At 36.5% G+C, this 21,308-nt stretch overlaps 1 protein-coding gene and 1 pseudogene across 1 annotated transcript; both read left to right on the top strand.

Annotated features, from left to right (window-relative positions):
* The first annotated feature begins 3,331 nt into the window (after positions 1–3,331).
* On the top strand, positions 3,332–5,992 carry LOC145128668 (NADH:ubiquinone oxidoreductase intermediate-associated protein 30). The gene is made up of 8 exons (XM_079063486.1): positions 3,332–3,504; positions 4,434–4,506; positions 4,763–4,876; positions 4,967–5,026; positions 5,159–5,250; positions 5,339–5,419; positions 5,497–5,595; positions 5,667–5,992. The coding sequence occupies exons 2-8, from the start codon at positions 4,455–4,457 to the stop codon at positions 5,853–5,855; spliced, it is 687 nt and encodes a 228-aa protein (XP_078919612.1). The 5' UTR covers positions 3,332–3,504; positions 4,434–4,454; the 3' UTR covers positions 5,856–5,992.
* A 10,298-nt stretch (positions 5,993–16,290) lies between these two features.
* LOC145130047 (secreted RxLR effector protein 161 pseudogene) lies at positions 16,291–20,341 on the top strand (annotated as a pseudogene).
* Positions 20,342–21,308: the final 967 nt, after the last annotated feature.

The raw sequence follows: 21,308 nt of genomic DNA, 5'->3' as shown, positions 1-21,308 counted from the left end.
TATTAAGAAAACAACATCTGGATATGTGATCATAGCAGTCTATGTTGATGATCTGAACATCATTGGAACGAATAAAGAAATCCTTGAAGTGATTGAACTTTTAAAGAAAGAATTTGAAATGAAAGATCTTGGAAAAACCAAATATTGTCTTGGTTTACAGATTGAGCATATGCCTAACAGAATACTTGTGCATCAATCAAATTACACAGAAAGAGTCTTGAAACGTTTCAATATGGAAAATGCAAATCCTTTAAGCACTCCAATGGTTGTTAGATCATTAAATATTGACAAGGATCCATTTCGTCCATGCGAAGAAAATGAAGAAGTCCTTGGTTCAGAAGTACCATATCTAAATGCAATTGGAGCTCTTATGTATCTTACCAATTGTACTAGACCTGACATTTCTTTCGTTGTAAACTTGCTAGCAAGATTTAGTTCAGCCCCAACAAAAAGACATTGGAATGGAATCAAACATATTTTTCGATACCTTCGAGGAACTAGTGATTTAGGGTTATTTTACCCTAACAATTCAAAACAAGGCTTGATTGGTTATGTAGATGCAGGTTATTTGTCTGATCCTCATAAAGCTAGATCTCAAACTGGATATGTATTCATGAATGGAGGTACTGTAATTTCCTGGCGTTCTCAAAAGCAAACATTTATTGCCACATCCTCAAATCATGCTGAAGTAATTGCACTAAATGAAGCTAGTAGAGAATGTACATGGTTAAGATCGATGACACAACTAGTTTTAACTTCATGTGGACTTGAAAAGGATATATGTCCAACTTTAATTTATGAAGATAACTCAGCATGTGTCACTCAAATGAAAGAGGGATATATCAAGAGCGACAGGACAAAACATATACCTCCAAAGTTTTTTGAGTACACTCAAGAGCTTATAAAGAACCATCAAGTTGAAATCAAATATGTTCAATCCAGTACCAATGCAGCAGACCTTTTTACGAAGGCACTTCCTACTGCAATCTTTAGGAAACATGTCCATGACATCATGCGACATGTGCATAGAATATAATGTGACGGGTGTCTAAATAAGGGGGAGTCAACTATACACTGCACTCTTTTTCCCTTCGCTAAAGTTTTTTTCCCACTGGGTTTTCTTTAGCAAGGTTTTTAATGAGGCAGTACGTCAAAGTTGAACGCTAAAATGATGTCATCCAAGGGGGAGTGTTGTAAATAATTGGTGGATGACATAATAATTGGTGCATGATACATTTGTCAACATTTCTAACTAGTTACAATTATATGTTAGTAAAATTTGTAGTATAAATACCCCTCCATTGTAAAGAATGTGATACACCAAAAAGTTATAAGAGATATAACTTTCATATTCTCTCTAAATATTCTTTCTTCTCAATTAAAGTTCTTATCAAAGTTTACTAGTTTGGTTTGATTTATAGTTACATTAATTACGCTTAATTCATAACATATATGACATTATATAAAGTGGAAGTTAGTATTTTTTTTTTGCTAACGGACGTGAAGTGGAAGTTAAACAAATTAGATAGTGTTTGGTACAATAAAAGAAAATTGCTATTGTGCTTCGTTGTGCTACAACGAAGTTTAGTTATTTGATCTATTTAGTCACTAAAGTTTTTTATTTTCGTATTATAGGTCACTAAAATATTATTATATGACTAGATACCAGAAGAGCATGTGCCTTTAGTAATTTGACATTTTAAATTAATTTTTTACATATTTTTAAGTGCCACTTCTATCATCATCATCCACACCAAGTACCACTCCTCCTCTCTGAATCCAACATTTGTAACCTCCGATCTGAATCTGAAAATGACGTTAGGATTCTCCGACGAACAGAAACAACTGCCGCCTTGGTTGATTACAAACGAAACGTTGCCTTGGTTTATTCAAGTGGAGTTCACATTTATTTAGGTTTGGTTCTCCTAATTGAAAGATGAACCCTTTGATTAATGGGGTCTTCTCAGCTAGTAAGTACGCATCTAATTTAATTTGCACATTTTATGGTTTTGCTAGTTTCTCACATTTTGATTTTGTTTGAGCAGCTTATATTTTGTAACCATTTTAAAGGAAGTGATTCGTATACAACAATTTTTTTATTCGTATACAAGAATTTATGTTTTTATAGTGTTTATATTATACATTTCAGGAAAAATAATACTAAATGATGTTGTGATAAGAAGAGTTAATACTCATTATTCATTTGTATCAACATTTAGGTTAATACTTTCCAAGTAGTCATTTACATCTAGCAACAATTCCCTTTCATACATGTCCTTATTTATACAACCATGTAGCATGCAAATACATGAAATAACATTTGTTAACAACAAACATAGTTATGTAAATCAACATGGACTCATCCCTTTTGGACATGATGATCTAGAGTATAGTTACAGTTGTAACCCTCCAATCTTATACACAATTATAACTATAAGCAAACTACAAAGAAATACCATCGTTACTTACTGTTGTTTGTTATGTCATAATATTTGATCACAAACCTTTTTATGCACTTCCTAGATTTGGGCCGATTGTTCTTCATAGGGCCCAAAAGTTTTAAGGGCTCAATTTTTTTTTGTTTTCCCAGAACAAAATCGAGAAGACGGTTTATATAAAACGACGCATTCCTGAATCTCGATATCAGTTTTGTAATCGACATCGTCTAATTGCCTTTCATTATTTTGTAATTCAGAAGTTCTGATTGAGAAATCGACACTACCGTTGCTCTTCTGTGTTGTATCCTGTAAGTTTCTTGACTTCGTTTCCTTGTGATTTTTAGTTTTTTTATTTGATTTCCTCCAATTTCCAGTTGATCAAGTTATTATTTGGGATTTAGGAAGTTTTTGGAAATGAAACTGATGATGTGCTAGTTGAATTGCATTTTCATTTTTTACTTGCTAATTTGTTTCTACAAATGTAAAAGGGTTCATTTCTTACTTGATAGTTAAGGGAAGGAAATACATCTTGGCTTTTAATGGTTGAAACATTCTAACCTTCATTTCTAAATTTATAGGTTAACTAATACTAAAAGTAGACCCACACTTTGTCTAGACTCTTGATTTTCTTTGAAATTGAGTTTTGAAATTTTATCTGAAATTCGTTACTCGAAAAGTTAAAGGATAATTTTAAGGATGTCAAAATTTTCCGTAGAACCCCAATTTCGTAGTGGACTAATTTTTTTAAAAATTCGGAGGCGGCGGCGGGGTGGGATGGGTCGGGGATGAGTATTTCCCTCCGGTACTCCCGCGGCCCGTTGTATATTTATATAAAAAATATATTTAATTTAAAAATATATAAAGATACTAATAAATTATATGGTTTTAGGGTTCTTTGACTTGTCGTTCACTACGCCCGCATCACAGACGCAGATTAAGCTGACGTGAGTTGGTCTGCAAGCAACATCTCGATCCCTCTCGGTCCGTCGTCTTCAGCCGGTAATCGGATTTTCAGGCCACACGCCTCAGGCCTCACTGCCTCAGCTTCAAAGTCGACAGCGAGTAGGTCAGCCTTCGCCCTTCTTTCTGATTTCTCCTCTTCCAGTCTGTCAAATACCGATTTCTGTCAAATAGTCCATGGGATTTCAATTACCGATTTCTTGGGTTTATCATATGAATGTTTGGGTAACTGATTTGGTAATGCTTGATGGGATGTCGATGAAAAGTTGAGTGATTGATGAATCTCAAGAGAAAGATCACATCTGAGCCTTCGTTTTTACTCAAAGCATTTGGAATTGTGTTCCTTTATGATTTCTGTCAAATAGTCCATGGGATTGTCTGTATCATATGAATGTTTGGGTAACTGATTTGGTAATGCTGAGTTTATCCGAATCTGATGTTGAACTTGTAACTTTTTAGCCTAAAACATAGCAGTTTTTTTAAGCAAAAAATCCAATTATAAGCCTATAAACCCGGGAACGGAGGCGGGACCCGGGCGGGGGCAACAATTGAGTTTTTGGTATTCAATGCTAATGCTTCTTAACATATTGAGTTTTTTGGTATTTCATAATTTTTACATTTTAAACTTGATTTTTACCATTGAAAGTGACTTGCTCATTATTTTCTAAGACCAGATTGCAGAACCTCTCATCGACAAAGGTTAGGTTGGTCATTTACATAATTTCCATTCCAATGCCTTTGAAAATTTTGCAAACCAAACAGAAAACAACAAAGAATTCAATCCAATTGCATGTCAACCAAAAACACATAACAAATTTCAATTCCTTTCAAAACATTTTTTCAAACCAAATATGCCCAAAAGTTTGCTAATACATTGTGAAATTATTTTCACTTCCATGATTCATAACCTTCACAAATACTTCCCAATTTTGTTTATAACCCAAATAATCTGTTCTACAATAAATTCCAAAATATAAAATGTTACAATGCAATGATGAACATCTTTAAATTTGTTGTAATTGTTTAAATTCTTAGGGTTTTTAAGGAGCTGAAAATATGTCCAAAGTTCGAGCAATATGGCAAGCTTCTTTAACTGCCACTAAAAGAGGTATGCACACTCTTTGTTTGCTACTAACAATAATAAATATTGATATTAAATAATAGCAATATATACTTCCATTGATTTTGTTTATTATATTTATAGCCTCCTACTTTCATTTCTTCCTATTACAACATTCTACTTTGAAAGAAATGAAAGTGGAATTCTATAGTACAAAAATAAATGAAAGTACGTTGCTATTTCTTCTTAATTTTAATAATACTCGAAGTAATCTTATTTTTTTTATTTGTTTCTTGTTTTGAAGCTCTTTCGTGGAATGTTGATGACATGTTTCCTCCTAGTGAGAGATTTATATACAACTTTAATTCCAAAGAAGAGCTTAAAAAATGGCATTTATATTCAGATTCTGAATATGGAGGTTCGTATTTTTTCTTTTATATAAATGTATTATTTTAATTACATCATGATTAAAAAAAAAGATTCTTTTACACTATTTATTATTTTACAGGTTTATCAGCAGCAGCATTGGAGATCACTGATCCTGGAAATGAACAGAGTGGTGGCACTGGTTAGTAAAATTCACATATATTTTATAAATATATATATATATATATATATATATATATATATATATATATATATATATATCTTTTTTTCTTTTTTTTTTTAAATTATTCTTGAAATGTTTAAATGATTATAGGAGTATTTTCTGGGAATCTTTCTCTGGATGTTACCGATAGTACAAAATGGAATATTAGCCGGAGTGGATTCTGTGGAATGAGGTCTAAAAAGGTCAACATCAACCCTTTTACTTTTGTTATTTACACGTTTACCCCCTGATCTTTCTAACAATTTTTCTTTCTAATTCTCACCCCTATAGTTTGATGGGTTTATCGATTTAGACCCTTATGATACCATAGCACTAAAAATTAGAGGAGATGGGAGGAGTTATATATCCACTGTAAGTTGTCATATATAAAATATATGTAAAACACATTTCGATTTTTTTTTATAAATCTTTTTATAAACTTGTTTCAGATTTATACCGAAAATTGGGTGAATTCGCCTGGACAAATGGAAGATAATTCATGGCAAGCTTTTGTGTCTGTGCCTAAACACAATTGGGTTGTTGCAAAGGCAAGTTTCGGATACATTTTGATAAACATTTTGGGATGTTAATGATGAACAACTTTGGAATGGAATTGCAGATTCCATTGGCGCATTACCTTCCAACATGGAGAGGTAATGTAATTGAGGTGGATATAGAAATGAATCCATCAAGAGTTGTTGGAATGTCATTCTCTGTCAATGCTGAAGGTGGTGTACCTGGTGCTCAAACTGGCCCAGGTGATTTCAGATTGGAAATAGATTGGATCAAAGCCTTGAGAACACAATGAATTAAAAAAATATATAAAACATTTCTGTTTTTAGTATAATAATATCAACATAGGAACTTACCATGAGTTTATTAACCTTGTAGTAATTGTATCTTATATTTAAGATCAAATAAAATAAAATCCACACTTGTTTGTTATATCGAGATTATTTATCATTAGGGAAGTGCATATTTATTGTGCGGTATCCTTTGGTGGATGGAAATTTCCTTTTATAAATTAATTTTAATTATTATTAATTGTCTTGATAAAATCTAGTATAACACGTTAATATCACGTTGAGATATGAAATGTACATGTTTTCTATCTTTTGAAATAAGCGTAATGCTCATTTAATGTATATAAACCCCAATAATTGAGCAGATAAGTTATGCAGATGCATGCACATTTTTAGAAGCATATGACAAATTGGATGATTGGAGTTAAGAGTTATCTTCCTAACCATTCTACGATTTTCTATATTCCTCTAAGGCTCAAGTAATATGGAATACTTAAATTATCCCAATTTCAATCAATAGAAATAATTTCAATCACGATAAGTATTCCCACAATCATTGAAGTTTTTATTAATATACTCACTTGAAAAAAGATGTAATTCTTTGGTGAAGTGCATATATTATAGGGGTGAGCGCGGTGCGGTTACCGGCTAAAACCTCACCATTAACCGCAAATGCGGTTAATCCATTTTCAAAATTGTGCGGTTAGGCGGTTATTTTTGCGGTGCGGTTTTGTTCTTTTGTGGTTCGGTTATTAACCGCATGGATTTACTGCGATTATTTTGTGTGGTTTTAACCGCAGTTAAAAGTTCAAACGGTTTTAAGAGTTCAAACAAATTACTTATAATAATAATAAAAAAACCATAAGGTATAAGACAATTAACTTAAATCACAAACAACAAATACATTAAAAACGTCAAATCACTAGTAATTAACAATAAATATCTTAAAATTGTCAAATTTCATCATTTTCTAAAGTTAAACATAACAAAAAACCAACACTTTCGTCTTCTACAATTTTATCGTTCTTTCATCAATGAAACTTGTCATTGAAACTCTTTCTGCTTTATATACTACAAGTAAACAACCAAAATCATTACTTACTCAAAATTTGAGAAAACCATTAAAACATATATAAGCAAAGATATAACATGTTAGTTACATGGTAGCAAAGCAATTCCATCACTCTTTTTGTTGAGCATCATCGTCGCCCCGCCGATCGGAGTTAGAACAGGTCGGAGTTGGAACAGAAGGCAGGAGGCAGTTTTGCTCAGCCGGTTGCAAACATATCGATTGAAAAGTCTCACTCAGCTCAAAGACTAACTTTTAGTTCTTTTTTATTTTTTTAATAATTTATATATTAATAATTATAAAAAAATATTGTATATAATATATGCGATGCGGTGCGGTTTTTGAAAACTAATAATAGCAGCGCACTACAAATTTGCGGTTTTTGAAAAACAGAAAACCTAACCATCGGTTTTCATTGCGGTTGTGGTTTATCGGTTGCGGGTTATGTGTTTTTTTCGGTTAATTTTAGTTGCGGTGCGATTTTTGCTCACCCCTAGATGTAGTAGTTTTTCTACTACGAATTGTTTTTTTACTCTATTTATAACGTAATTTTGAAGAACTAGTATTTAGAAGTATTCTTTGAATCATTTAACACGTTTTTTCATGAATATCGTAGATTTCACAAATTATGGTGTGAATTTATATATATATATATATATATATATATATATATATATATATATATATATATATATTTCATTTTAAGTCGATGTTGTGCTTACCCAAACCGTTTCTTAGTTTAGGTAGATTTTATGAATTATGACGTATTGGTGAATTGTTTCACTAAGTGTATTTAAGTGTAAATGATTGACTTGTTGACCAAAATCAATCTTGATGAATATAAAATAAGGAAGGTGTGGAGTACACACTTGTTTAAGTTTATACAAGATTTTAAGTAAGAGCAAAATGATTTAGGAATGAAACTGATATTGGAACTGAAATTGATCTCAGATTGTAATTGGCATCAGACCGAAAATGACTTCGGAATTGAATTGATCTCGGAGTGAAATTGGTCTCAGACCAAAATTGATTTCGGAACGAAATTGATCTCGGACCTGATTGTGATGCGGATGCACTTTCGCAACGAAGGTGGCTACTGTTCAATTGCGATCGTTCAAAACTCGTTGGACCACAACGCATCGAAACGATCGCAACAAACTTGTGTCGCAACCATGCATCACAACTAACTTGCATCGGAACGAGTGCAACTCGGTTTTTTACCCATCTGTTTGGTGTTATATCTAATGGTAAAAACAATTGTTTAGTGTCAGGTTTGACTATTGGTGAACATCCTTCGGTTAAACTAATTATCCAGTGATTAAAAGCCCGTTTTATGTCAGTTTTTGAACGTTACAACTGTCTTGTGACGATTTTCAACTAAGTGACATATTTAAGAAAATTTAGGTCAAACATTTGGTAAGAGAAAATATATTATGGTACAACACGTTGAAGAACACAACGGAAAAAAACTGTTAGGAATCAAGCAGGGTACAACGCAGCGGAAACACTATCACACTCACACATTAAAGCAAAAAATAAAGCAAAAGAGTTTGTAGATGCGAGATCGATTTGGAGCACCCTGGGAAGAGAGGGTCGTGCCAGGTGCGTATAGTAGAGGGTCCCGAGAAGAGACCCATGACTTCTGATCATCGGGTAAAAGGCCAGCAGGGCCGGAGTCAGTGCAGCACGTATGGGAAAGTGCACAAGGGAGTTTGTCGCTCCAAGGGTTTAGGCTGCTACAAGGTAGCGGGGTTGGTCATGTCAGCAAAAGGTGATTAGGATTCCTTCAGATGTTGCGGGTATGTCATCTTCTACTGCTACTAGATGGATGTTGGGAATTGTACCACTTTGGAATTTTGATTGAGTTTGGACAAGTTAGATCTCGGGTCGGTTCTGTGCCATTGTCTAGGTTATAAAGGATTGTTATATGCCATTCTGCATGCCGAAAAGTCCTTGATGAACCCACAGAGGGATGTATCTTGTGGAGTGGGTTCCGTGTGTACCGTTATCATTCCGGATCTTTGTCGGCATCTGTGCAGGAGTATTATTTAGAGGATATTTGGTCAGGATTAAAGCGATAGTTCTCCAGTGAAGTCAGAGTTCAATGGTTCTATCATTGTTCAGGTATGGTCGATAATTGTCTATGGAGGAGCTTTGGAGTTCAAGACACTATTGTTGCTAGGAAAGGACTGGTAGCAGGAAGATAGTGGTGTCAGTTGCGAGCGTTAGATACATAAGTGGTTGGTCATTGGATGTTCAAGAGAATTGTATTTTCGCATGGGTTGTGTTTAGTTTGAGTTCAGTGGTGGTGCAAGATTGGAAGTGAGAACGAGGATTCGTCAGCTAGGGTGAAGATTAAGGCCTCCAGCTGTCAACATGGGAGGTGGATTGAGGTGTCAGACTAGACCAGATTTCAAGAGTACTCATCAAGATTTCCGAGGATGGGCGATCTCAAGGTTTAACCGGTGATTAATCGCTAGCATTGGTAAGCACAGGTTGTCATCAGTGGGATATTAGAAAGCGAGAAGGATTGGGAATCCTTCAATTTTCATGTGCCGTGAAGACTTAGTCGAATCTAAGTAGGGGAGAATCAATCAGGTATCCAGGAGCAGAAATAGGTGTGCAACTAGGATGAGTTTCGCATCCCCGTCAGGGGGAAAGGCGGTCGAGTGGCCGTCTAGGTTGAGGATTGGGTGAGTTGGGAGTTCAAAAAACGTTCCAACATTTGGTTCACGCTTTTCCTTGGCATCAAATAGCAGGTTTTGGGAACCAGGTTAGAGCTTCAGTTAGGACTCAAGTTCAGTTGAGAGACAGGTCGAGTGCGTGTTCGACCCGGTTTGGAAAGTGTTGTAAGACTACGGGGGTAGCCGTAGCATTCACTAACAGTTAGATAGTGTGGAAAGTGTTGTAAGGCTACGGGGGTAGCTGTAGCATTCACTAATAGTTAGATAGTGTGGAAAGTGTTGTAAGACTACGGGGGTAGCCGTAGCATTCACTAACATTTAAATAGTATGGAAAGTGCTGTAAGACTACGGGGGTAGCTGTAGCATTCACTAGCAGTCAGTTAGCATGGAAAGTGTTGTAAGACTGCGGGGGTAGCCGTAGCATTCACTAGCGGTCAGATAGTGATAGAATGTTGTAAGTCTGCGGGTGTAGCCGTAGCATTCATGAGGTTGACAGATAGTGATAGAGTGTCGTGAGACTGCAGGTGTAGTCGTAGCATTCACTAGGTTGGTAGATGGCACGAGCATGTTGTTAGAACGTGGAAGGAACAGTAGTACCCACCAGTTCGGGTGTAGCAGTGAGGGCGTGTAAAATCCACGGATTGGTTTATGGATTTCCCAAGAGGGATTAGACCTGGTTGAGCCAGAGATAAGACTGTAGGAACGTCACTACAGTTATGAGATCAGGGAAGCAATGGACTGCTTAAGGACGTGTGAGATAAGTCTACCATTGGTCAGGTAGCAATCACTTTTAGTCTTGGATTTGATGACGACAGGATTCGATGCATGGACCCGATCGGTTAGATCAGAAAGTTGTTAGAGTCGCAGTGGCATGATAACTAGTGGCAACTAGTTCCAGAAAAGGATTTCGTTCGGAAGTCGTATAAGGCGACTTTGTAGGGGTCCTTTGGCTCCGCAGCCGAACCGGAACCCGGTATTTCAGATGATTAGCGAACGAATTGAGACCAGGGAGGTCTCGGTAGATTTTGGAAAGCAGCCATGTGGCAACATACCGTTTCAGACAGTTCAGCGATCCGAGCAGTTTCAGCGTTTGGGCGGTATTAGTATTTGTGTTTAGGTTGCAAGTACGGACGGAGTAACTGATTGCTTGGGTGATGCTAAGTCACTCACAGCGGAATTATCTGAGTTTGGCCAAGAATAGGTGATCTGCAGGGATAATTGGGTCCGTGATCCGGTCTTATAGTGGGAACCTCGAGTTATCAGAAGTTGAGTAGTTAGTTGAGAGATAAGTGGACTGGGTTCAACAATAATGATCCAGTATGAGCGGTCTAACAGGGAGTTAGACCACCTCGAGACAACAGATTTCAGACGGAGTAGACATGATCTTGTTGCAAGGAATTCGTTCATCTGCGGATTTTAGGGCCTTACGAAGGTTGGACACGATTACCGTGGGAAGGCTAGGGTGTGCCTAGGATTGTGGCCATGTTACTTGAGTGGTTTGGCGTGTAAGGAATGGTAAGGAATGATTTCAAGGACAAAATCTAATTTAAGTGGGGGAGAGTTGTAACACCCCGTTTCCAAGACAAGATCTAAAAGCTGAAGATGTGTTTTAAGTATTATTTTATTCCGATATATGAATATAATTAAATAAAGAGGTTAGTGAAAAAGTGTGTAATTGGCATTATAATTTCTTTAGGAGGACTAAAGAGTGCTTTTGGGGTTCGTAGTGGAAAGAATACTTGAACATATGGCTAAAGGATAATCAATCGGGCTTGTTTGGTAGTTCGTGGACTTATATTGAAAATATTTTTGTAGAGGAGGGGCTATTTGGGTAAATATGGATTTAATTTGAAAGAAAAGAGAAAGGAAGGGCTGAATATTTCATAATTGAGAATTAGGGGTTAAAAAGGTAAATTCTGGATTAGTTTTGCAAAGATTCTCAAAATGGAGGGTTGTTTGGTAAATATTGTACCTGAATTGTAATGGGTTTTAATGCTGGGGGATGAAAGGGTAAAATTTAGGGTTAGTTTCGAAAATATTTCTGAAGGGAGGGGCCATAAGCGTCATTATGGCAAAAGTTGAAATGGGACGGGGGTATATAACCATTACCACCCGTCTAACCCTAACCCTAAAAGAGTGCAGCCGCCATCTCCCCCCCCCCCCCCCACCGACCGCCACCCTCCTTCTTCGTCACCGGTCGCCACCTTGTTCGTTCTGCTGATCAGCCGTGGTTGCCAAAATGGATGTCATCCCTAGTCGAAGACGTTGCCATCGGTGAGACTTGTCAACCCTCCAACACCGTCGCCGCTCCAATCGCCGGCGAGGATCGCGTACGTCTCTCCGCCGCCGCTGCTGCTGCATTATTCGGTGGGTTTTGCACCGCCATTTTCCCTCTCCAATTCTTTCCGTTGTCGCATCGCTACTTCCATCCCAAGAAATTACTTCTTGCGCTCCGGTTGCCATCCGTCACACCCGTTCTCCTGTTACATCCCAAATCGCCGCTATGCCGCTTGAGTTGCTGCTGCCATCGCCAAACGCCACCAGTTGGGTGGCTAGGTACATTTTACAAACATAATCACGTGTGTGTGTGTGTGTTTCCGGTTGTAGTGTGTGTTGTGTGTGATTTCATTTGGCCGGAAAATCGAGAACAGCCACCACCACCACCGTGAGGTGGTGGCTGCCACTAGGGTGGCTGTGTGTGTGTTTGTATTAGTGTGTGTGTGTGTGTTATTTGGGATTTAGCATTGTAAATTGTAACTAGAAAGTGGAATAATGAAAAGAAACTCATAACCACCACCGTGAGGTGGTGGCTGCCGCCTCCTGCCGCCACCAACCGTCGTGTTGGCTGTCGGTGTGCTTTTGCTTGCGTGTAGTTGATTTTTGGATGCTTGGACAAAAATGGACTAGAAATCCTAACCACCACCATGAGGTGGTGGCCGCCGTTGACCACCACTACCTGAGGTGGTAGTGGGTGGTGCCTAACTAGCGAAACCCTAATGGGCCTAGTGAAACCCTAATGGGCCTAATGAAACCCTAATTGATCTAAAAATTTAGTTTTGGGCCTATTTGGCTATGATTGGGATGAAAACCCTAATTAGGGTTTAGAAAACCCTAATTTTGGAATCATTGACTTGGACTTATCGGGACACGCATTTTGGGCCAATGGAATTGGACTATGTACTAAGCCCAATCACACCATATGACTTATCTAGTAGAGTGACAGACTTAATGGATAAAGTCCTTAATGGTTTAAGTGAGAAACACTTAACCCTAATTGTCATTTTATCTGAAACCCTAATATCACTTGGGCTTTGAGTTGGGCCTTTCTATTGGGCTTTGGTGATTGGGCCAATAATGGGCCATTCAAGAACAATCATATGTACTAGAATAATTGGATGAGCTTTAGGGTAAGGCCCATATGAGGGGTTGGGCCCAATTTAGAAAATTGAGTCATAGATGGGCCATAATTTGGGCTTGATGATTATGAGATATTGCGCCATTTGAATGCCAAATGTTTGGATTGGACTAAATGGTCGGGCCTTAGGGGAAGACCATGTAGAGGTTTGGGCCTAATTTGGAAAATTGTTTGAGCCATAGTTGACTTTTGGGCCTTTGGATTGGGCCTTGGGCTTGAATAAAGCTAAGTTAGGGGTAAAGTAGTATTTACCCCAAGTATGTACTTATGGTTATGTGTTGGAACCCAATTATTAATTGGGTATTATTTTGATGATTGACAGTTCGAGAACCTGTCATCCAACAGCTAGAGTTTTGTCTACGGGACTTCAGCAATGTGAGGTGAGCTACCTTCCAATAGAAGTGGGTCTACGACCACAATGTCGGCCCACTAGTAGGAGTTGCTTGAAAGATGATTGTCTTTGTGATAATTATCTAGGTTTGCTACTACCTGATATGTTTTTATGTGCTAGCATGATATGATGTTATGTGATAGTGGTAGTAGGGGGGAATAGTCCCCGGTTACCGGTCGATAGAGCCGAAAGGGTAGTTTAGTACCCAGTTATGCCAGACAGATTATGATATGTGATATGATATTATGTGGTAGTAGTAGGGGTGAAATAGTCCCCAGTTACCGGTCGACAAGACCGAAGGGGTAGGTTGGGCAACCAGATATGCCTGACAGGGGTACGTTGGGCACCCCGATATGCCTAATAAGGGTAGGTTGAGCACCCCCGGTATGCTCAGCAGGGTAGGTCGGGCACCCAGATATGCCTGACATGGGGTAGGTCGGGCACCCCGGTATGCCTGACAGTATGTGATTTGTATGGTATGTGGTATGATGGGGGAACTCACTAAGCTCCGTGCTTATGGTTTACAGTTTTGGTTTCAGGTACTCATTTTCAAAGGAAAGGAACCGGCTCGATCGCAGCGCATCACACTATGTTTTCCGCACATGAGATCTTTGGGATTACACTCTGATATGGTTTTATGATAATATGTTTTGATTATTGACACTTTGGTTTTGACATGAGATATTATTATGAATGTTTTTATACTGTTGGTTTTATATAATAACTTAATTAAAATGAAATTTTTGGTCTTAAATTTTGGGATGTTACAGACAAGTATATACTGTCAAGACATGGTTCTTTTATGGGTTTCAGATATATATGTAATGGAATGATTAGGCTTAATATCAATTATCCTAGTTATGATAATTCTATTTACATGGCTTATTCTATTTCTAGCAATACTTTTGATAAATATGATTTATGACATGCTAGACTAGGACACATTCATGAAAAGAGATTAAAAGATATGTCAAAAATGAGTTTAATTCCTGCTTTTGATATAAATAATGAAAAATGTAAAACATGCATGTTAATTAAAATCACAAGACAACATTTCAAGGATGTTGTTAGAGAAAGCAAGGCGTTGGAACTTATTCATAGTGATTTATGTGATTTCCGTGCAACACCTTCTCTTGGAAACAAAAAGTATGTTGTTACTTTTATTGATGATGCATATATATATTGTTCCGTCTATTTTCTACATTTAAAAGATTAAGCTCTTGATAAATTTAAGATTTATAAACAAGAGGTTGAACTTGATAAATATGAATCAATAAAAGTTTCACGTACTGATAGAGGTGGCGAGTATTATGATCCAGTTTATTTTGAATCAACTGAAATAATACATCAAACCACAACTCCTTATATACAACAACAAAATGGTGTTGTTGACAGGAAAAATAGGACTTTAAAAGAAATGGTTAACTCCATGTTCTCCTACTCAGGTTTGAGTGAAGGTTTCTGGGGTGAGGTTATGTTGACAGCATGTTATATTTTGAATAGAACTCCAAACAAAAGGAGTAAGAATACTCCTTATGAAATTTGGTGTAAAAAAGTACCAAATTTGAGTTACCTCAAAGTTTGGGGTTGTAAAGCAGTTGTAAGCCTCACTGAACCCAAAAGGAAAACATAGGGTGAAAGAGGTATATATTGTATCTACATTGGATATGTTGAGCATTCCAAAGCATATAGATTGTATGTTTTAGAATCTAATGACTATGTGTCTGTGAACACTGTTATAGAGTCTAGAGATGCTATCTTTGATGAAGAAAGATTTACATCTATTCAGAGACCAAGGGACATGATTCAGCAATCTTTTAGAAAGAGTACAAATCAAGCTGAAGATGTTTCTAGTGGTACAAGTTTTGTGCCAGAACTTAGAAGGAGTACTAGAATAGAAAAGCTAAATCTTTTGGATCTGATTTTCAACGATATTTAGTTGAAGGAACAAGGGATGGGACTTTGTCTCAACATCAATCTTTTTTTTAATATTGAGGAGGATCCAAAGACTTTCAGTGAATCTATCGCTTCTAGGGATGTTCATTTCTGGAAAGAAGCAATTCAAGATGAGATTGATTCTATCATGCATAACAATACTTGGGTATTGTCAGATTTACCTCCTGGTTGAAAGGCATTAGGATGTAATAGGATCCTAAAAAGAAAGATGAAGGTGGATGGCTCAATTGATAAGTATAAAGCCAGATTGGTTATCCAAGGCTTTAGGCAAAATGAAGGAATTGATTTCTTTGATACTTATGCTCACGTTGCTAGAATTTCCACTATCAGATTAATGTTAGCTCTTGCAGCTATACATATCCTTGTGATTCACCAAATGGATATGAAAATTGCATTCTTGAATGGTGACTTGGATGAGGAAATTTATATGAAACAACCTGAAGGGTTTGTGATGCCAAGAAATGAACACAAAGTGTGCAAGTTGAAGAAATCATTATATGGTTTGAAACAAGCACCAAAACAATGGCATCAAAAGTTTGATGATATTGTCTTGTCTAATGGTTTTGAATTAAACCAAGATGGAAAGTGTGTGTATAGCAAATTTGATACTTATGGTAAATGAGTTATAATTTGTTTATATGTGGATGATATGTTGATTTTTGGTACTGATTTGGAAGAAGTTAACAAAACCAATAAATTCTTATCATCTACTTTTGAACTGAAAGACTTGGGGGAGGCAAATGTAATTCTTGGTATAAGAATTAAACAAGGAAACAATGGGATTTCAATTTCTCAATCTCATTACATTGATCAGATTTTGAAAAAGTTTAACTTTGAGAATTGTTCTCCTGTTATCACTCCTATAGATCCTAGTCTTAAGCTTCTACCAAATAAAGGATCTCCAGTGTCTCAACTTGAATACTCAATGGCTATTGGTTGTCTGATGTATGCCGTGATTAGCACTAGGCCTGCTATAGCATATGTTGGGGGAAAGCTTAGTAGATATACTAGTAATCCAAGTTCACATCATTGGCAAGCTGTGAGTAGAGTATTTAAGTACTTGAAAGGGACCATGAATTATGGTTTAACTTATAGGGGATATCCTTCTGTTTTGGAAGGATATTCTGATGCCAGCTGGATTAACAACTTAGAGGATCACTCCTTTACAAGTGGTTGGGTGTTTCTTCTTGGAGGAGGAGCCATTTCTTGGGCATCCAAGAAACAGCCATGTATTACCAACTCAACTATGGAATCTGAGTTTGTAGCTTTATCTGCTGCTGGTAAAGAAGTCGAGTGGCTAAGGAATTTGATTTATGAAATTCCATTATGGCCCAAACCGATATTTGCCATTTCTATAAGATGTGATAGTGCTACAACCTTGGCTAAGGCTTATAGTCAAGTGTATAATGAGAAGTCTAGACATTTAGGTGCTAGACATAACATGATTCATGAGATCATCATGACTGGTCTGATATATGTTGAGTTTGTGAGAACTCAGTTAAATTTGGCCGATCATTTAAACAAAGGGTTAGAAAGAGATCTTGTGCACAAGGCGGCTGTAGTGATGGGTTTAAAGTCCATTTAAAATCTTTTATATTGTGTAACATCTCAAAAATCACGATAAAATTTTTCATTTTTAATTAAAGAGAAATCATTGTTTTCAATCAAACCCAAGTCATAAAACCCAAGATCAAGTACAAATGTTCGAAAATCAATGTATCATAACATCTCCAAAAACATAACACCAAAGGATGTGTACGATCATGTCTTTGCTTTCCCCCGATCATCTGAAGTACATGAAACATAAAACTTAAACTGTAAGCCAAAGCTTAGTGAGTTCCCCCAAAGTACCACACACAACCATACAGACAACAACATGCATATATGAGCCTTCAACATGACTGGACCGCCTCGCAGGGGAACATACCTCATGTGAAATATCTCCGAGAACTGCTCCCAGGTCATAACAGTCCTCTGCTCAGGAGTGTAGGAACCGACCTTGACCTTCTGGTCATCCTGGCACGAACATGTGAAGAAGCAGCCCTCCATATCAGACAACAACCTCATCGCTACAATCGGGTCCTTGACCGCATCAAACTCTAGGGGCTTCGTGTTGCTGAAGTCCCGATACTGGAATGATCTCTCTCCCTGAATACATACAACAACAACAGTTGCGGTCGCTGCAGCTGCAACCTCAGACACAACGGCGTACCGCTCATCAAACAACTCAATCATAGCGGTCTTGATAGACCCAAAAACCCCGGGGATGACACCCCGGGCAGCAGCAGCTACCTCAGTAACGATCAACTCAAGGATGTCATCATCTGTCAATCCTGGCCTATCTTGGCCACCATCTCAAAACCAGATCCTCTCGTGATCACTATATTGAAAATGAACCAAAAATATATCAAAAATGCCATAATCATACTATTACCATTATCACAGAGAGACTAAACCCTCATGGTTTGTGATTTCCTTGCTACACGTATGGGTCCTGTGCTTTCAGTAGTACGGGCCCATACTACCTTCCACACGTACCCGTATTTGTCTCAATAGATCATCACAAACTACCCGAAACAGACCCACAAGTAGGATGTGCATACATTCTATACTCACTCTATCTCAAGAGTGGTTAATCACTCCTCATCTGGCCGATTGCTCACATGCTCCCTCATGAAACTTCCACCAACCTTGCAGACGCTCGTGCATGCTAATCATACATAACGCTAGATTACATATACAATCGAATACTTGATTCTACCATAAGCCCACAACCAAACAAGGAATAGGAAATAAGGCTCAAACAAACATTCTCATGCTATAAAATCTTAGTTATATACAACTATGATGTACATACTAAGAAACTGCAATAATGATGTCAATTTCATATAAAATACAAGAAATTCTCCTAGGTTATCAGACATCATACATCAGACAATTCTATCATGCAATTCCTGAAGATCCCTGTAGCAGTCCAGAGTCCTGTTCTCCAACTATTTCATGAGATTTCAACCACACAACATTCGATTTCGACCTCGCCACTTCTATCACAGGGGAGTTTGTTCCATTTTCTCCCTCTTTACTTTTATATGATTTAATTTTTTATTCATGAAATAGGGACATTGCATGAGTTAAGTGTGGGGTAGGGGGTCGAATATAGGAATGCAAGCATACTGATTTGAAAAAGAAAAAGAAAAAAATGACTAGGATTAAAATAATTTAGAGACTTGAAATAATGGTCTGATTTTGAAATCTAGTTAAAAAAATTGTTATATTGTTGTGTTGGGACCTAGGCTGTGAGACGATCCGATGCGAGCTTCGATGTTTACTTGAGCCAATATATGTTCTAGTGTATTTGTGGCTTCCCTATCCTAGTGAAATCATGAGACAAAAACACAACCTTGCACAGTTTGGGGGATGTAATAAGTTTTACTTTGGGAAAACCTAAACCTAATAAAAAACCTACCAGTGATTGATTTATCTCCTAGGTCCTTTCTGTCAAAACAAAGCGAGTCAATTTTCCAAGTTTATTTGTTTACTTTTCTGCATTGTTGAGTTTAGTTATTATATAAAATAAAGTAACAGTTCAGAAATTGAGTCAATTTGTGACCTTTGGAACTTGGCCAGTAAACCCCTCAGATATTTTATATATGTCCACCTGCAGTACATTAATGCGGATCGGACCAGGAAGAATGCCGCTACACGGGTTTCATCGAAATTCATGGGCTCTATTAGTGGTCTAAGGGATTCCGAGCACTTCAATGAAGTCCTTAAGTATAAGTAAAGTTGCAACTAAGTTAAAGTTAAAGTTATTTATTTTCTTATTTGTGATAATTGAAAGTTGAAATATTGAGAAAAGATTAAAAAATTTATAAAAAAATAAAAAAAAAAGGAGAAAAGGTTCCACAAAAATATATAAAGTTGCAACAATAAAAAGTGTAGTTATATTTTTAGGATAATTATTTTATACAATATTTTTCTTTTAAAATTGAGTCACTTGGAAATCGACAATAAATTTTGAGACGAAAGGGGTAAATAAAAAGGTATAGGAGATAAGAATGCCAAAAATGAACATTGTTCAAATTGAGTGTGAAGTGTTTATGAGGATTATGAGTGTTTAGGATTTGCGAAGTTCTTAAGAATATTAGACACAAATACATGCATTGCGGTCTTAATGTAATGGATGAGTTCAAAATTGATTGTCTTGTGCGATGTTGGTAGCTAGGGTTTTGATGTAATGGTATGATAATAAAAATCAGTTCTGCTTGGGGGAAAGCAAAAGTCAAGTGTGGGGCATTTTGATATGTGCATATTTAATCATATATTTTGCGCGCTATCTTAATATTTTTCGCTACAATTGTGCTTATTTTAGGACAAAAAGTACTTAATATGTTTAAATTATATTTTGTAGCTGCAAAGACATGCTCGGGATGAAAATGAAGCAAATGCGGAGTTGGAAGTAGGAATATTGGACCAGGTTAATCGAAGTCAAAGAAATCAAGACTTCTGAAGCCCACGGCGTGCGGCATTCTTGCCACGCTGTGGTGAGTTGGTTTTTCGCGATTTGATTTATGCCTTGGAGAATACGCGTTTTAAGTGATCGCCATACCGTGGGGCTTATTTGCCACTATGTGGGAGGTGAATTTTGGCAACTATATATAGATCGCTTTGGCTCTTAACCCTAACTTATGCTTCAAGTTATTCTCGAATTTTGAAGACAAGAGACGTACCGGAAAACCCTGGGAAGATCTGAATTCGTTTGGAGCCTAATTGTTGAAGATCTAGAAGAAAACATCATTAAATCTTTCAGTTTGCTAGTTCTAATCATGTCTAGCCTTATTTGTTTTGATTTTATGTGTTTTTGTGCTATGATTATGGGCTAAAACCCTTCTACTTTTGTTGGTGATGATAAACTCTTTGAAATATGTGTTGATTTCAATCTTATGACTAATAATTGTTGGTTCTTTTAGTGTTGATAAATTGTAATCCTTACATGTTTAAGTTCTATTATTAAATTGCATTGTTACAAGTTTTGTGTAGTAGATGATCATTCTATTTTCATGAATTTGTTTACCTAGTAGTTTATGATCATTAAATTTCTAAAGCTACGATTACCTAAATCTTAGGCTAGGTAATTAAAGCTAGTAAATTAAATTGTGTTAGAGAGCATAATTAATCCATAATTTGTGCTTGGTTGCTTGACTTGATCATAGAAAAATAACTCTTAGATTTCTCGTGCATAGCCAAATTTATCTTTATATCAATTCCGTGTCTACTCGTATCTGATCATTATATAGTAGGTCATAAATTGGTAACAACTAGGAATTTGATCATAATAACTAGTTTTATAATAATTTGGTAACCAACATAAGTAATCTAATACAAATCAACCATAGGAAAAGGGGGATTTCAGATCTAACGAAAGTAATATTTAATATTGAACTCAATCCTTTTCTTGTTTCTTCTTTAGTTTAAAGTACTTCTTTGTTAATTGCTTTTAAGTTTCTAGACTTGCAAAACTAGAAAAAAAACACTTTTATTTGCTTAATTTACTTAGATAACTTTAGTAGGTATTTTAGTTGTTATTTCCATTCCCTATGTTCGATATCCGACTTACCTGAACTATCCTATTAATCGATTAGGTACACTCCCTATCGCGTATTAGTTAGTTTAGATTAGTTGGTTTTAAAACTAGTACTTAAAATACGTATCATAACGTCCCAAAAATAATAGGTAAAATTTTTAATTTGTTAATCAACCAAAACATTCATTCATTACTTTCAAAAGATAGTTAGAGTATCAAAAAGTGTTTCCAAATAACGTCAGGGTAGTAACAAAATCATAAGTGCCTAATCTCTAATGGATGCGATGCAATCATGCCAGACCCTTCCCCTTAGAACGAGAAATACTTGAAACATTTAAACATAAAACCGTAAGCACAAA

Source organism: Lactuca virosa, chromosome 8 (genome assembly GCF_052849685.1).
Source record: "Lactuca virosa cultivar CGN04683 chromosome 8, Lactuca_virosa_CGN04683_v6, whole genome shotgun sequence".
Lineage (NCBI taxonomy): Eukaryota > Viridiplantae > Streptophyta > Magnoliopsida > Asterales > Asteraceae > Lactuca > Lactuca virosa.
Note: the sequence above shows the minus strand (reverse complement) of the source record. Positions and strands in the feature narration are given on the sequence as shown.

Bases quoted from the DNA above. Each gene is read 5' to 3' on its own strand.
- LOC145128668 (XM_079063486.1), top strand. From the start codon at position 4,455: ATGTCCAAAGTTCGAGCAATATGGCAAGCTTCTTTAACTGCCACTAAA. The intron at 5,027-5,158 runs GTTAGTAAAATT...AAATGATTATAG, and splicing joins TGAACAGAGTGGTGGCACTG to GAGTATTTTCTGGGAATCTT. The intron at 5,420-5,496 runs GTAAGTTGTCAT...AACTTGTTTCAG, and splicing joins GGAGGAGTTATATATCCACT to ATTTATACCGAAAATTGGGT.